Source organism: Bos mutus, chromosome 5 (assembly GCF_027580195.1).
Source record: "Bos mutus isolate GX-2022 chromosome 5, NWIPB_WYAK_1.1, whole genome shotgun sequence".
Lineage (NCBI taxonomy): Eukaryota > Metazoa > Chordata > Mammalia > Artiodactyla > Bovidae > Bos > Bos mutus.
Window position 1 is genome coordinate 104264118 of NC_091621.1, and position 17484 is coordinate 104281601.

Sequence of the window (17484 nt, forward strand, 5' to 3'; positions counted from 1 at the left end):
AGGTTCGAAGATCAACTGTGAGACCCTGCGCACATCGCTCACCCGCCCCTCCCCGAGTCTCTCTGGGATGACACGCCTGCCCCACAGGATGGGAAGTAGCGCACAGGAAGGCCCGGGGCTTACTGAGGGGGGCCCATGAGCGACACATTCATCAGGCTCCCTTTGCCTCCTCCTGGTACAAAGCTGGGGTCCTCTGTGGAGGGAACCGACCTCCCTTAGGTAAGGGCTGCATGTAAGATGCCGTGATCACGTTCAGTGCTCTTCCACAAGTTTGGGCTTCTCATCAAGACAGAATGGGAGGTTTGAGTCCCAAGATGGAGCTTTTATGGTCTCAGTTAAAGGCTCAGCTCCTGGCAATACAGCAAGGAAACCAGGCTGGGACCAGAAGACCTGGGTCCTAGACTGCCTTCTACCACACATAGGCCACGTCACCTTGGTCAAGCCCCTCCCCTTCTCTGGGCCTCAGTTTCCACATCTGTGAAGTGAGAGGGGATGGAGCTCAGCCATCCCTAGGGGCCTCCGTCACCTCGTCCTCTGGGCTCAGCACAAGTAGGGGACAAAGAATCATCTCAGATGAAACATCTGACCTCGCTCTGCCCTGGCCTGGGGCGCCCTGGCGGTATGGACTGTGACTCCCACTCTCAGGGGCTCCTGGACGCAGACCCCTCACTGAAAACACTCCTTGGCCACCCTTGGGGGCGCCAGGCAGTGCTGGGCTCCCCCTTCCCCACCAGGAACAAGCAGCACAGACACTCCCGACCGCGCCAAATAAAACCAAGGCACGCCAGCCATGCTGTGTGGGATTGCCCGCTGAGCCTTTATTGGCATCCCGGAGGGGAGGGTGGGGAAAGCAACAAGGGGGGCCCCTCAACGGCCCAAAGCGCGTGCTCAGAGCTCTGCAGATACAAAGATGTAAAGCTTGGCCACAAAGGAGCTGACGGTGCCGTGGCGGGAGAGGTCCATCCTGACGGTCAGGAGCATGTCCCTGGGCTCGGGGACGGGCTTGGTGAGGGCCACCACCCCTCTGTGGTGGTTCACCTTCTGGGTGGTGAAAAAGCCCTCCTCGTTGCCGCCGGTGATGGCCAGCTGCATGCTGTCCCCGGGGACGACATTGGAGGGGCCCATGCGGAAGACCACGGCGGGCACTTGGATGTTGGTGGGGAAAGAGAGGTGGTAGTGGGTTATTCTCAGAGGCAGCTTGGGGCACTCCTGATTCTCATGGCAAGGCAAGCGCTCGCAGCGGCTGCAAGAAAAGTGGACAGAGAGACAAGGAGAGGGTTAGGGCCCATTCAGCAAGCGGAGAAACAACAGAGCGTGGGGCGGGGTAAGCGGGGGGCCTGCTGGGCGGGGCCTCCCGCCGCCCCTCTGGCCAATCAGCCAACGAGAAGAGCACCCCTCACTCACCTGTGGGAGGTGCCGGGGACCTCCAGCCGCTGCCTCAGGCACTAGCCTCTTCCAACACCCTCGGGGGCGCTGGGTGGCTGGGGCCAGGGTTGTGCCTGGAGCAAGGGGTGTCCCTCTCTCACCGGCAGACCCCACCCCAGGCTGTCCTCACCAGGCACACCTGCCCTCTGAGTGTCGTCCAGGCTCCCAGCTCCTCGCCCAGACAGTGGTCAGGGCGACACTGGGCGGCTCTCCAGGCCAGCAAACATGGCTGCCGCCATTTACAGAGCGTTTGGCTATTCGTCAGCATGCTTTTGCTAGAGTGATCACACCCACACTGTGAGGGGGCATTGAGGGCCATTTTTCAGATGAGGAAACTGAGGTTGAAAGAATCAGTGGCTTTTTCGAAGTCACAGAGTGTGTAAGGAAGCTAGATTTGTGCTCAGTCAAGTATTTTCCTGTGTTTCCTTACTAAAGCTTTGTATTCTAGGCCCAGTTCCCTGTCTGTATTCACAGGACCAGCCAAGTCTTGGGGCAGAGATGGAGACAAGTTCTAACTTCCTGGGTCAAGATGGAGACAGGTCCTAACTTTCTGTGACAGGTCCTAACTTCCTGTGACACAAAGGAGACAGGTCCTAACTTTCTGTGACAATATGAGGAGCAGTTTTAACTTCCTGTGACAGGATGGAAACACATCCTGACCTCCTGTGACAGGTCCTAACTTCCTGTGACAGGATGCAGACAGGTCCTAACTTCCTATGACAGGTTCAGGTCCTAATTTTCTGTGACAATATGAGGAGCGGTTTTAACTTCCTGTGACAGGATGGAGACATGTCCTAACTTCCTGTGACAGGTCCTAACTTCCTGTGACACGATGGAAACACATCCTGACTTCCTGTGACAGGATGCAGACAGGTCCTAACTTCTTGTGACAGGTTCTAACTTCCTGGGTCAAGATGGAGACAGGTCCTAACTTTCTGTGACAATATGAGGAGCCGTTTTAACTTCCTGTGACAGGATGGAGACACGTCCTAACTTCCTGTGACAGGTGCTAACTTCCTGTGACAGGTCCTAACTTCTTGTGACACGATGGAAACACATCCTGACTTCCTGTGACAGGATGCAGACAGGTCCTAACTTCCTGTGACAGGTTCTAACTTCCTGGGTCAAGATGGAGACAGGTCCTAACTTCCTGTGACAATATAAGGAGCGGTTTTAACTTCCTGTGACAGGATGGAGACATGTCCTAACTTCCTGTGACTCTTGTGACAGGTCCTAACTTCCTGTGACAGGATGGACACACGTCCTGACTTCCTGCGACAGGTCCTACCTTCCTGTGACAGGATGCAGACAGGTCCTAACTTCCTGTGACAGGATGGAGATACGTCCTAACTTCATGTGATTCTGTGATTCTTGTGACAGGTCCTCCTGTGACAGGATGGAAACACGTCCTAACTTCCTGTGACAGGATGGAGACACGTCCTAACTTCTGTGACAGGACAGAGATATGTCCTAACTTCCTGTGACACGATGGAGACAGGTCCTAACTTCCTGTGACAGGATGCAGACAGGTCCTAACTTCCTGTGACAGGTTCTAACTTCCTGGGTCAAGATGGAGACAGGTCCTAACTTTCTGTGACAATATGAGGAGCGGTTTTAACTTCCTGTGACAGGATGGAGACATGTCTTAACTTCCTGTGACAGGTCCTAACTTCCTGTGACACGATGGAAACACATCCTGACTTCCTGCGACAGGTCCTACCTTCCTGTGACAGGATGCAGACAGGTCCTACCTTCCTGTGACAGGATGCAGACAGGTCCTAACTTCCTGTGATAGAATGGAGACACGTCCTAACTTCCTGTGACAGGACAGAGATATGTCCTAACTTCCTGTGACAGGATGGAGACACGTCCTAACTTCCTGTGACAGGACAGAGATATGTCCTAACTTCCTGTGACACAATGGAGACAGGTCCTAACTTCCTGTGACAGGATGCAGACAGGTCCTAACTTCTTGTGACAGGTTCTAACTTCCTGGGTCAAGATGGAGACAGGTCCTAACTTTCTGTGACAATATGAGGAGCGGTTTTAACTTTCTGTGACAGGATGGAGACACGTCCTAACTTCCTATGACAGGTCCTAACTTCCTGTGACACAATGGAAACACATCCTGACTTCCTGCGACAGGTCCTACCTTCCTGTGACAGGATGCAGACAGGTCCTAACTTCCTGTGATAGGATGGAGACACGTCCTAACTTCCTGTGACAGGACAGAGATAAGTCCTAACTTCCTGTGACACGATGGAGACAGGTCCTAACTTCCTGTGAGAGAATATTTACTGCTCCTAAACTCCTGTGACAGGATTATGAGGATAGGTTTTAACTTCCTTTACCAGAATACAGACAGATTCTAACTTCCTGTGACAGGAAGGGGACAGGTTCTAACCTTCTGTGAGATGATAAGAACAGGCCTATCTTCTGCCTCTTGAACTCCACCACAATATGAAGGCAGCTGCCTTAGGAGGAGAGCCAAGGTGCTGAGCCCCACAGGACTTGACAGAGCATGTCCCAGGAAGTCTCGCCATCTTAACTGTGCTTGGATTCTCCAGTTGGGAGCATCTGCTACTGTCCTTGTCTTCCATCATGCCTCCATTTCAGCTTTTCAGTTTCCATGCCTCGTGTTGGGTGACTAGAACTTATTTAACACTTGGCGTTTATTGTTAGCAAGCACTGTCTCTTTTTACATCCTATGTCCAGGCTCTTTATCAGAAGTCACTCATTGGAATCCTTTCATTTACTTGGCTGTTTACCATTTTCAGCTCTTAGAAATGAGCTTAGGAATGAGCTCCATGCTAGTAAAGGCATGTGAAAGTCAGGAACACTGAAGATGAAGGTTTTGTAAGGGAGGTGGCTGACAGGCAGAGGGGGAGCAGTGGCAAAGACAGCAGGCGTGGGTACTGCTGAGGGCAGCCCACACCGACAGACACCCTGGTCCAGGCCAAAAGGGGGTGCGCCAGGTGACTGGAAAAACCAAGGAACGTGCCTGGCCTCGTGCTGGGTAAGTCAGAGTTTCTCTTTCCCCAAGCTCCCCTCGCTGTCCCACGTGATTCTTGTTTTACTAACAGGAAGACCAAAGCTCAGTGAGGACATGTAACTTGTCCATGTCTCCAGTCTACTAAGTGGCAGGCAAAGTTGGCCTGTATTGGCTCAGTCGCTCAGTCATGCCCGACTCTTTGTGACCCCATGGACTGGAGCCCGCCAGGCTCCTCTGTCTATGGGATTTCCCAGAGAAGGATACGGGAGCAGGTTGCGATTTCCTACACTAGGAGATCTTCCTGACTCAAGGATCGAACCCATATCTCTTGTGTTTCCTGCGCTGGCAGCTGGATTCTTTATCACTGAGCTATCTGGGAAGCCCTCACTTCAAAGGCTATGTGTACACACACACACACACAGCTGCTCTGGGAAGCCCTCACTTCAAAGGCTATGTGTTCACAAACACACACACACACACAAACACCCCTGCTTCAGGAAGGGTCTGGTGGATCTGGACAGCAGGTGGTGCTAGAGTCTCCACCACACTTCAAAGGCTGTATGTACACACACACACACACACACACACACACACACACACACACCCCCACTTCAGGAAGGGTCTGGTGGGTCTGGCCAGCAGGTGGTGCTAGAGTCTCCATCACATGTATTAAATTTTCCCACGTCTCCCAGGGTTTTCATTCGCCAAATGATTAACTCGGCATGTGTGGAAGGCAGGGAACGTGAGGTGTGTGTGAAGTTCTGGTATCGCCCCCACAGACATCACACCAGAGAGCAGAACACTGCTTCCTCCCCGATGGTCTCCACACCCCCAACCCCACAGAGCACCCAAGCCCTTCCTCCCTCTGGGCATTTCTGGGCCCAGCTCCTTCCAGACCATTCCATTCCCATGGCTCTTTGGCTTCATCTCCAGTACCCAGCATCAGCTTGACACTCACTACATGCTTTATATTAATACATGCGCACAAGTAAATTCGGCCCTGATTTTCCTGGTCAGTTGCAACTTCAATGATTCCACTCTGCTCTACCCCATACTTACTACAAACATCCCAGAAAGTGTAACTTACTGCCTCTGGCAAACTGCCTGTCAGACGGGGGCGGGGTGGCACTGAAGTCTTTGTTAGCGGGTGTGTCTGGATGGAGGAGGGGCTGCCGCCACCGCATCTATTACAGAGCAGAGGAGGCCCAGAACCTGGGGACCACCCAGTTCTGTTTCCATCTCGACCCGTGTGAGAGCACAACATGCCCCAAGTTTTCGGTTCAATGACTTTGCTCAGGACACCCCAAGTTCCACGAAAATGCAATTATTGGAAGTCACCACACGCCAGAGAAGAAAGGTCCTCAAGGCCAGCGCCTTCTCCCGGGAGGTATGGCTGCTGTGGCCGCCTGAAGCTCGCAGCCATCCCCACCGGCAGTTCCTGTCGTTCTGGACACAAGCCCCAGGAACTAGCCAGGGTAGGGTTCCACCCACTCTGTCCACCAGGGTTACACCCTGGGGCCAGGAGCTGTGCCAACTAAGGCCGCCAGCCTCCCTCTGGCCCTGGCTTCTGAGAGCCCGGGTCTCCGGGTCTGCCCCACCGAGGGGGTAGAGAGGATGTTTTCGGTCCCACCCCAGGCTCAGGGACACTGAATATCCCTGCTGTGGGGAGGAGGGAACTGCGTGGTCAGGATCTTAACAGCCTGGTCAGTCCTTGGGGCCCAGGCCTGTGGTTTGTGGCCCGGCCTGCTGGGTCACGCTCCAGTTACCGCCCTTCGGCCACCAGGGAAACTGGCCAGAAGGAGGCTGTTTGTGGAGAGACAGAGAGAAGGCTGAGGCCCAGCAACAGAGAGAGAGACTCAAATCTTGCCAGCCAAGGCTCCCTGAATGTTAAACCACGGAAGTGCTGTTTCCCTGGTCCTTTCTAATATAGCACTTTTAACTTGCACAAATCGCTTTCTGAAGGTCAGATAAATTCTTAAGAGAGTTTTTGCAGAAAAGGAAAAGGGCCGTGAAACAGAAAGCTCCAGTCTGAGGAGTCCGCAGGGCTGAGAGGCTCAGCTCCGCCTCACCTGGCGCTCTGGCCTGCGTCCTGCCCACATCTACACGACGTGTCAGTGGCCCTAAGCTACCGGGGCTCCTGTGGTCCCAGAGAAACAGCCCCCCCATACGTGACAAGGCAACCAAAACGAGACCCCCACCCCCCAAGGCCTGTCAACCGAGGATTCCAGGCCCGGCCCCCACTTCCTGCGCCCAGCGCTGGGCTCCTGGCTGGCCCACGATTCCTCAACAGCCCTTCAGGAGCCGAGTTTCGTCTTCCTGTCTGAGGACTGAGCGACCCTAGACCTGGCCGGTCACAGTCAGCCCACAGGCACACAGTCAGCCATGGAGCCACAGCTGCAGTCGCTCTGAGGAACGTCTGGATTCTGAGGAGGAGAACGGGGTGGCTCGTGGCCATCTTCCTTACCACCACTCTGCGCCTAATATAGACAGTGATGGTGCTCCCTCTTTATCATCCCCCTGGGCCGGGCACCCGGAGCGTTACCATTAATCCTCAAGGCGCTGACAAGCAGGTATTGTCAGCACGTGTTACAGGGGAAAATGGGCCCCAGGGTGACCAAGACCCCAGATCACGGGACCAAGGAACAGGAGAGGCAGGCCTGGAAGGCAGGATGGGAGTCCCAGGCCTGGTTCCTTCCTCCTCCAGGCAGCCTCCCAGGCTTTGTCCTCAACCGGACACCAGGGCCACCGTCCGCCTTCCTTCCATCCATAAATACTGGCAGTAAAATGTGCCTGGGGGAACCTTACCCGCAGCCCCCCAGGCTGAACCCAGAGCGAGCCATATGGAAGCGGCTCTGCTCCCATAATCACAGTCACCCAACAGGAACCCAGAGGGTGACACCACTGCTCCCTTTTCAGCAAGAAGTTCACGGGACCTGCTGACTATAAAGGGGACCTGGAATGGACTGAATTTGGGAGGCAAACCTAAGCGAGGCTGACACCAAAGCCAGATAGCTCCAGAATGCCATAGCATCTCCATGAGGCTTGAGAACAGTGAAGGGAGCACAGCCCATCGCACCCTCAGGGCAGGGGACACAACTTTCCCAGCCCCACCCGCCTCCCAGCCTCTGCTCCAGCTGCTTGGTGGCGCTCGCGAGCAGCATGTGCTCAATGGGGCCACAGTCTTCCCTGGAGGGGCTGCTTGGAGCCCCAACCCCTCCCCAACCTTGACCGTGGACGGAGCCTACTTCCTGCGCCTAATACAAACAGACAATGACGGTGCTCCCTCTTTATCATCCCCCAGGAGGCAGGGCGATGAACCCAAAGGATGGGGACAGACCACGCCCTGGAGCATCAATGCCTCAGTCAGCAGGCGTGGTTCCTTGCTGGGCACCCTATTTCCTGGCCGGAACTCCTCTGTTGCCCTTTAACGCAGGTCTACACCCCATGCCCATCCCACCCTCCACTCCCTCCCTCTCTGCCCGACTCCTCCCCGCTTCATTCCAGCATCACCAACTCTAGGTACCCCTGCCTTCTGTGCCCCCCACTCCTGCCGGCGGAGAGCCCTCCTTGATGAGAGCACTCCTGCACTCTGCCCACGGCTGCTTTCCCATGGGCTCCTCCTGGGCTCAGAGCAGGGCCCAGGGGCCTTTGCGGGCCCACTGTCTGCCCAGGTGCCCGCACACAGTAGGCTCACGGTGAACACTCCCCGAACAAGTAAAGGCCCTTCCCCAGCCGCAGCACCCATCAGTGTAAGGACCGGGGAGGGGAGCCAACCGCAGCCAGTCTCGGCACACGATGCCAGCCTGCCCACCCCCTGCGTCGGAGGCGTGAAGACCCCGCGCAGGGCGGCCTCCTCCTCCCCGTTTGCCTTCATGACCGCACCTGAGTCTGAGGTCAACAGCAACCAGCCCATCTTCCAGAATCCTCTAACCCAGACACAGACAAGGGCCTCGGAGGGAGTGAGGGAGCATGGACAGACAGACAGGAGCAGCTCAGCCTCAAATCAAGGACACGATCGTTCTTCCCAGCTCAGGAGCACTCGCACTGCCTGTAAGCTGTTGTATAAGCCCCCGGCTCTCGGAATGCTGAGTGCTGGCAAACCCAGCCCTGGGGTGGCTTTTCCCTACCCACAAGAATGCCTGCCAGGGAAACAGAGAGGGTTGGGGGGTGGGCGAGGCCAGAGGATGAACATCCCCGATGCTGCGAAGAACACTGGGGCCATCTGAGCATCTCCTGCTCTAGCTTTTGGCCAGAACAAGTACACGCCGGAGCCTGGGACCTTTGCTCCAGATGGCCCCGACCCCTGGCGGGAGGAGCAGGGTCAAGGTCAAGAGGCCGGGTCTCCCAGGCAGCGAGGCTGGGTGCTGGCACTGCCCAGGGCAGGCAGCATGGCTGGGTGCTGGCACTGCCCAGGGCAGGAGGGAAGGGATCCCGCGTCCACGCTCCTAAGATGGGCTCCCACTGAGGAGCTTTCCCTGAAACGATCTCTGGGGGCAAGAAAGGAGACCCACCCAACAAAACAAGAGCTGGGATCGTGTATGGCGAGACCAGAGGGTCCTCACTGCTCCCTGAGGAACGGGGTTTCTAGACACCCCAGCAAACATCGGGTAGCCTGAGAGTCAGCGAGCTTACAGTGACACATGGACACACAGCTTCAAGCTGAGAACCCAGAACCTTCTGAGCTGTTCCCACACCATCGCTGGGCGGAACAGAATGTGGTTTTCAGGTGCAGCCCACCTGGAGTCATTGCTATCTCCATCTGAGTCGGCACGCTCTGCCTCCTGTAACCCACAGAGGTGGACACTGAGGTCCAAAGAGCTGTCCCTTGACCAAGGCTCCACCCCAGGGAGCAGAGGCCAGGTTTCTGCCTGGCTCCATGTGCAGGCAGGTCAGTGAGGAGGCCCGCCGACCTTCAGCCCGTTTGAGGCCAATTTCCTTCGCTTTCTGCGACCAGTCTTGCTGGCATTTAGGCGCCTGAGAACCGGGGATCCTTGAGTTTCCCAAGACCCACGTTGGAGGACACAGCTCATGAATACCCACTTCCGACTCATGCAGGCCGGGAGCCCAGCCCCCAGGAAGGCCGACACAGACAGACGACCGCGGGGCCCGAGGGACTTACGCGTCTGTGGAGCGGCGGTAGTTCTCGGGACACTCGAAGGCCAGGCAGCGGAAGCTGCCCTGGATGTTGAAGCAGGTCTCGTTGATGGAGCAGTTGTGGATGCCGGTCACACACTCATCGATGTCTGCGGGAGACCCCAAGGCGGCACGGTGAAGGCTGAGGCCCCCCACACCATCCCCGGCCCAGATGGGGGTGCCCAGAGTCTGGGGGATCGGGCCATCCTTGCCCTCCGTTGGCTGCTCTCCGGAGCACAGCCCTGTGCCAGCCCTTTTGTTTATAGGAGATTTATATCTAATTTACCTACTATTCATGATCCCTGGAGTGAGCATAATAACAACAGCAACCTCTAAATTATGGCCCTTGAAGTGTTTGGCAGGAAACACTTCTCATTATAATTAAATGAGGCATGTACTGGTTATTACCCTCATTTTAGGAGGAGCTCGTGGGCTTAAGTGACTGGTTTAAGGCCACACATGTGGTAAGTGGGGGAGCTGAGCTTTGAACCCAGGCAGCCAGCACCTCTCCAAGGCTCTCGAGGTGCATCAGTCTTACCTCGCGTGCCACTTCTAACGTCTGAGGAGGGAATGGGCAGAAGCCACCAGCCCCACGTTACAGATGAGGAAACTGAGGCAGAAAGGGAGTCTACGCTGTGCCCAGTTTCCAAAGTCAGTGACTGTCTGGGTTGGACCAGAACCAGGCCTGGGGCACATCAGGAGGTCACCTGGACATGGGGAGTCGTCCCCCACCCCACAGCTGTCCGGAGCAGCCAAACGGTGGGTTCAGGGGGCGCCACCATGCCAGAGGTTGCATGGGTGCGTGCTAAGTCGTTTCAGTCGGGTCTGACTCTCTGTGACCCCATGGACTGTAGCCCTCCAAGCTCCTTTGTCCATGGGGATTGTGCAGGCAAGAATACTGGAGTGGGTTGCCATGCCCTCCTCCAAGGGGTCTTCCCACCCCAGGGATCAAACCCACGTCTCTTTTGTCTCTTGCACTGGCAGACAGGTTCTTTACCACTAGCGCCACCTGGGAAGCCCTGAGGCATCTGTGAAGAGGTGCCAAATCCTGACCATTGGTAGCAAAAACAGCGGTCCCCAGTCTCAAAGCCCGAGAGAGGCTCAGGAATGTGTTTTCGCTGTGTCTGGCAGGACCCCAGGCTGCGGTGAGGGCGCCTGGCCAGGTCATCTGCTCCTTCAGAAATGTGAAAACAGAGCGACTTCCATCTGGAGCTCTGGACAGCCGAGCAGTCCCTCCCAGGAAACGCCGCAGCTCCTGCCGCCTTTGATCACAGTGTGCAAACCCCCTTCATGACCAGAAAGGACATCTGCAGAACCCCGGCCCCCAGAGCCTCCAGGCCCTGTAGGAGGCTCGCTGCAGGGGCTGGACAGTCCCAGCCTCTGATCCAGCTACTGCAGCCATTGCCGAGGGTAAGGCCAGCACGCCCGTTCCGGGGTTGCTCATTCACAAATATCTCCTCAGCTCCCCTTTCAGTAACCCAAGAGACAGTGACGCAGTGACCCCTGGAGTGTTCTTAGAACTGGGAGCCGAGGATAGGATGCAGGCCACTCACCTTTCATTTAGCTGATCCCTGGGCTCCGCAGGAACCCTGGCCATAAAGGCCTTCAATACAGAGAGCTCAGGGTGGGGACACACCCTGACCAGGTCCATCCCCCTGCCAAGTGGAGACCAGCACCCGGGGACAGAGGCCTGCACCACTGGCTCACTGCTTTGCCCTTAACACCTGGCAGGGCCTGGGTATGTTGAGTGACTGAATGAGAGACTAAACAGCAGTGCTAAGCTGTGGGGTCTTCTGGGTACTGAAGGCCTGCTTCCTTGATGCTGGACGTCTTCCTTTTAAAGGCTGTCAGCCCCACTTCTGGCCCCCCGGGGGCTGCCCGGGGCAGAACAGGAGGACTCAGAACCCCCGGTGGATAAGCGTGCCCAAGCATGGGAGACCAGGGTGCCCGTGGGGCGAGGACACACCCAGATACAGTCGTCCCCCACAAACGCACCCCACCTGTGCTGTGGCTGCGGAGCCTCAGTGCCCCCCACCCTGCAGAGCCGCGGGACGGCCTGGGAGACCCCGGGACCCGCCCTGCTCACCTTGGCAGTTGCGACCGTTGGGGGCCAGCCGGTAGCCGGTCGGGGGGCAGCTGCACTGGAAGCTCCCAGGGATGTTGATGCAGCGGTAGGAGCAGATGTGGCCCCCCGTGGGCAGGGCGCACTCGTCGATGTCTGTGACGGCAAAGCCCACCCTCAGCACCGTGCGGACCCCTCCCGGCTGGGCTACAGCCCCCAGTGGGCTGAGCTGTGACCTGGAAGTCAGCCCCGAGGGCGAGCAGGACACAGCGGGGTCTCAAAGTGCCAGGGCCGGGGCGGCCTCCGAGGCCATCCCGCCAGAAGGGCTCGCTGAGTCCCAGAGAGGGAAAAGGCCTAGCCTGGGGCCACAGAGCAAGTTCTTGTGTGAAGTTTGCAGGGTGGGGAGAGGGAGACTGGGGAACAAAGCAGAGCCAAGGGCTTTGTAATGGCACACACAGAGGTACCCTGCCGGCTCCATCCTGATGCCAATGATTATAAACGTGCCAATAACAGACACACTTTATATAATAAAAATAGGTATAACCTTACAAACAGTTGCCTTCCGAGCACCAACATTGTGCCAGGCATGTATGAAGTGCACTTCAATCATCATTTGGTTTCATCTTCCGACCACCGGGTAAGTGCAGGATGAACCCGGATGTTACAGAGGAGGGTGGCCCAGGCCCGGCGAGGGGCTTCTGAAAGGCCAGAGGCAGAGGGTCGAGCCAGGGGTGTGACTCCTCAGCCCCGCCTCCCCCACCCCGGCCCTGCTCGAGGTCCGGGCGGCACCCATGGCCATCACCTCTGTTCCATTTTATGTCACTAAAGAAAGTCTGGGAGTGGGTTTCCTCCTTTACAAACCTCACTCTCAATAATGGGCAAAGTCCATCCAAACACATCTCAGAGGGAAGAAACCCAGGCCACTCGCCAGCCAGGAGGAGCGGGGAGTGGGGGACAGGAGAGAGGTGGCCTCTCCCCGCTCACCTTCGCAGGTGACCCCGTCCACGTCGCTGAGCTGGTAGCCTCGCCGGCAGTAACACTGGTAGGAGCCGTAGACGTTGGCACACTCCTGGCTGCAGGGGTTGCTGTTACACTCGTTCACGTCTGAAAGAGACAAGGTCCCGAGGCTACCGCTCAGAGCTGAGTCCCTGGTCCCTAGTCGAGTGGGTCATGACCTCTCTCCCACGTCCGTGGGCCATGACCTCCCTCGAGTTAACACACACACAGAGGCAGAGGCTACCACATGTACGGCCAGGGACCTGCTCGAGGTTTCCCTAAGGGAGAGAGGCTCCCACTCCAGCCCCTCAAGGCTGGGGGATCTGGCATCTCCCCACTCCTGCCACTGCCTGCTTCAAGCCACACCAACCCTGGGGCTCTTGCTCTTCTGTTCTCTGCCTAGAACTGGGATCAGCAAACTTCCGGCCCACCACTTGTGTTTGCAAATAAAGTTTTATTGGCACACAGCCACGCTCATAGTCCACGGCTGCCTGTGCACTATAATGGCAGAGTTAAGGAGGCACAATCAAGACGTGGCTGGCAAAGCCTAAAATATTTACTGTGTGGCTTTTAGGAAAAAAAAAAAAACAACTTTGCCAATCTCTGGCCCAGAAGTCCCTTCTCATTTTTGTTTACTGCTAATTCTTAGCAGGGCAGGAGGGGTGAGCAGGGAAGAATGTCCTTTAGTGCCTCAGCCCCTCTCACCCCTGCAGCACCCCCACGCCTGGCCTGGCTGTCACTTGACCCCTGTGCGCTTGGTCCCCTCTGCCCAGTGTGGTGTCTCATCACATCCCAGAGACGCTTCCTGAAGGCAGGAACCATGTTCTTGCTGCACGCCTGGAGCAGGGGGTGCTTTATAACTGCTCGGCGGAATGACGCAGCAAAGCTGGCCGGGCCCTGGTTTTGGGCAAAATCGTCCACTAACAGGTATGAGTATCTACTATTCGGTCATTAAGGAGTCACCACGGACTGCACAAACCACAAATGATAATACCAATGACGCCAGCAGTCTCCATGTCACAAGCGTGGCCTCTCACGCAGGGCACTGTGAGACGCTGGACAGGCTCCATCGTATTTCATCCTCATGACCCCTACTAGTGCTATTAGGTGGGTCTCACTAGCCCTGTTTTGCAGATGAGGACCCTGGGGCCCAGAAATGCTGATGACTCTCAACACCATAACCGTGACAGAGCTGGGATCTGAACCCAGGCCCGAGGGACCCTCCCCCCAACCCCCGCCCCACGCATGAATCTGGTTCCTTGACATTACATGTGTATGTTGGGTCTGGTTCCTGGGGACGAGTCCCAGAACCTCAGGGGAAGCCTGGGACCCAGGAGCCCCTCACACTGTCCATCCTTCAGGGTGAGAATTACACGCCGGGGTGCGTCCTGGCATATCTGTGATCATCCATCTTAATCCAGAATTATAAGACCTGCCGTGTCTGGAGGCTGGCTCTACAGGTCACCCCTGGGCACTGTACTGCAAGGAAGGGAGCTTGTGAGGGACTGCCGAGAGTGGTCAGAAGCCCTCGATCTCTGCTGACCTGCTCACCTAATTCCCGTAAAGATGTGACACCCGCGGAGCACCTACTACGAGCCAGGCCCTGGGCTCTCACCTCATCTTAGTCCATCCCGTCAGAGGGAGGCAGTGTTATTCTTGGCACCAATTTGACTTGGTCGAATCCTCCCACCAGAGACCTGACCAAATATCAGCATCAGCCCAAGACCATGACCCTTGAAATGCCTGCCTGGGAAATCTCTACGCTGCTAAAGAATTTCCTGTGTGTTCCAGCCAACGCTGGACTGCAGTCCCTGACCTCCCTTTTTCTTAGAAGCATTTACTTCAGAAAACCTGCAGCTGTTAAATCCTTCCTCTGTCCCTTTGAGATGTGTCTTCTGCAATCCAGGAGTGTCCTTCTAAGGACATGGGAACCAAGCCTTTGAAATGCAGTCAAGAAGAGGGAGCCCCCCCCACCAACTCCCACACTCTGCAGGAGGGTCAGAGCCAGGGAGCAGACACAGCTGGCCTAATTGCGCTGACCACTGACCTCACCATCCTTCAGTGCTACTCCTTAGCAGGCCTCAGCATATAGAAAGCTGCACTTTTTGTCCTGGTGGAGTTGAGACCAGTTTATGCCAAACTCTCTTTCCTCTATTGCAGGTGTGTAAATAAAATCTGTCTTACCACTTTAAACAAGTATCCAGCTTTTGCTTCCCTCTGGCATTGCTGTTGTTTAGTGGCTAAGACAGGCATGACTCTTGTGTCCCCATGGACGGTAGCCCGCCAGGCTCCTCTGTCCATGGGATTCTCCAGGCAAGAATACTGGGGTGGGTAGCCATACCCTTCTCCAGGGGATCTTCCTGACCCAGGAATCGAACCCACATCTCCTGAATTGGCAGGCAGATTCTTTACCGCCAAACCGCCAGGGAAGCCCCCTTCTTTGGCATAAACAACCTCATTTCCCCCGTGAGGACACTGAGGCTGGTGAGGTTCAGCCAGCCCCCAGGGTCACGTGAGGACGGCGGTGGGTCAGAAGCCCTCAGATTCTGCACTCTCAGCCACATCCCACTCGTCCAGCCTCACGTGCGCACAGGCATTATCTGCACCCGCCAGACCCAGGGGAAACCGGGAGGGCCGTCATCTCTGACAAGCACGTTTTTAGAGGCATCGCCCCTGCTGACGCGTCATCTGATACGTGTTGGGGCACGAGTGAGTCGTTCCCAAGCAGGCCTGCCGGGGCAGCGGCGGGGAAGCGGGCAGCTCGGGGAAGGGAGTGGATGCAGGCCCGGCGGCCCTGATCCCTGCCCACGGCCGGCCCTCACCTTCACAGGAGCGGCCGTCGGAGGAGAGCCGGAAGCCCAGGGTGCAGCTGCAGTAGTAGGAGCCGGGCGTGTTCTCGCACTTGTGGCCGCACAGGCGCCCCGGGTACCGCCGGCACTCGTTGATGTCTGAAACGGAGCGGGCGGGCGGCTCAGGCAGAGTTCTCCCTGGACGGGGCTGCCTGTCCTCCCTGGCAGCTCACGACCTCTGTCCCCCACCTCCTCCGCCCTCCTCTCCCGGGGAAAGGTGCAGTGACCAGTCCCAAATGCACGGCAAGTCAGCAGGGGCGCTGGGACCACCCTGCCTCTCTGCCCACTGGGGAAGCCTCGTGCTCCTTCCAGGACAGTGCCTCTCTGGGAAATCACAAAGACTCTGGGGCATCTGTCCAGGGGGCTGGAGTCTCGGGGCTAGCAGAGCACCTGCTCTACAGGTGGGGAGCACCCCCCAGGAGCTGCATGACTGGACCTAGAATGTGGGTCTCCCGATCCAGGTCCCTTCTCCAGCACTGTCTGAACTCAGGACTGTCAGAGGTCAGGAGCAGACCACGCGGTCACTACAGGTGCACCCCAGGCTGGTTCTCCTTCATGTCACCTGGCCAGCCGCCCCCTCAGGGATACACACATACCCACACATGTCCTGCTGATGCCGTCGAAGTAGTACCCGGCTTTGCACTCACAGCGGAAACTTCCAGGGGAGTTCACACACAGGTGCCCCGGCCCACAGGGCTCAGAGGGGGGAGAGCACTCGTCCACATCTTGCAGAAAAGAAAGACACATTGAAAACCCTTTAGTGGGGGAGGGGGCGTGATCAGAACGGAAGGCAAGGAAGGAGCCCACAAAAACGTAACTGACAACGTGGCACCGTCTAATGCTTCAACGTGATTTCCCGGATTACGTCCTATGCGCTGGAGAGACAGCTGACCCGACGTAGCCTCTACCCTCAGGGGATTCCTGCTACTGCGAGCCAGCAGTGGCCCCAGTTAAGTAAGGCAGGAAGTGCCCAGGGACTGGGGAGACGCTGAGGAAGGAGGAGACTCCTCTGTGTGGCAGGGATCTGGGCAGGATGGGCGCAATATGCCTTTGCCTGAACCCACAGGAAGGTAGGAGCAGGTGGCAAAGGGAGCAGTGTAAGAGCAAAAGTCACACAGACAGAGACGGGCAGGGCTTGTTGGGGAGCAGCAAGACCTGTTCCATCTGGATTATAAAGTTTGTGAGGTTGGGGTCAATTCAGGAGGACCGAATTGTAAGTGGGGCTTCCCTGGTGGCTCAGATGGTAAAGAATCCGCCTGCAAAGCAGGAGATGTGGGTTCACTCCCTGGGTGCTCTCCCTGGAAGAGAGCATGGCAACCCACTCCAGTATTCTTGCCTGGAGAATCCCATGGACAGAGGAGCCTGGCGGGCTACAGTCCATAGGGTCGCAAAGAGTCAGACATGACTGAAGTGACTGAGTACCCTCGTACACACACAAATTGCAAGCTGGAGCATCAGTCATCTGTCTGCCCCAGTGAGGAACCATCACCAAAGGGAGCTCTGAGCAGGAAAGAGCAAGAGAGCTTTCATCTCAGAATGAATGGGACAGACTTGAAGGGGCAAAGATGAAGGCAGTAGGTGGGCTGGCATTCTACTGCAACGGTCCAGGCAATAGCCAGTAAAGGCCTAGGCTTGGCGATCAGCCATGGGATAGACGGACAGGTGCACACCCCTTCCTTTGGGGATCTGCTCTCTCCTTCCAGAGAAGGGAGGGTTGTGCTGGAGCAGACAGAAAAGTCCATTTCAAACGAGCTTTCGTTTTTAATACCAACCAACGCAGCGGGTTCCCTCCTCGTTGAGATGGTAGCCACGGCCACAGTTGGGCACGTTCTTCTGGCACGTGTAGGAGCCCTCTGTGTTGATGCACGTCTGCCCAACAGGGCATGGGGCACTGATACTCAAACACTCATTGATATCTACGGGGGGAAAGATAGAGATGGCAGGGTTAATCCTGGAGGGCTTTCCCAAACCCAGCACCCAGATCTCCAAAAAAGTCCCATCTCCCTCCTCTTTATGAAACCACAGAT

The 17484-nt window shown here is 56.6% G+C and overlaps 1 protein-coding gene across 2 annotated transcripts in view; it reads right to left on the minus strand.

The window, feature by feature from the left end:
- Positions 1-17484, minus strand: part of FBLN1 (fibulin 1) — an 80924-nt gene that overhangs the window by 30426 nt on the left and 33014 nt on the right. The window contains exons 9-15 of one of the 2 annotated variants that reach the window (XM_070371446.1): positions 17230-17373; positions 16054-16182; positions 15431-15556; positions 12597-12716; positions 11637-11768; positions 9537-9660; positions 792-1243 (exon numbers count right to left, since the gene is read on the minus strand). In XM_070371446.1, the coding sequence (XP_070227547.1) occupies positions 889-1243; positions 9537-9660; positions 11637-11768; positions 12597-12716; positions 15431-15556; positions 16054-16182; positions 17230-17373 (1130 nt within the window). In that variant the 3' untranslated portion in view covers positions 792-888. Of the gene's footprint in view, positions 1-791; positions 1244-9536; positions 9661-11636; positions 11769-12596; positions 12717-15430; positions 15557-16053; positions 16183-17229; positions 17374-17484 lie in introns of those variants that run through there. The other variant, XM_070371445.1, reaches the window with a different exon arrangement.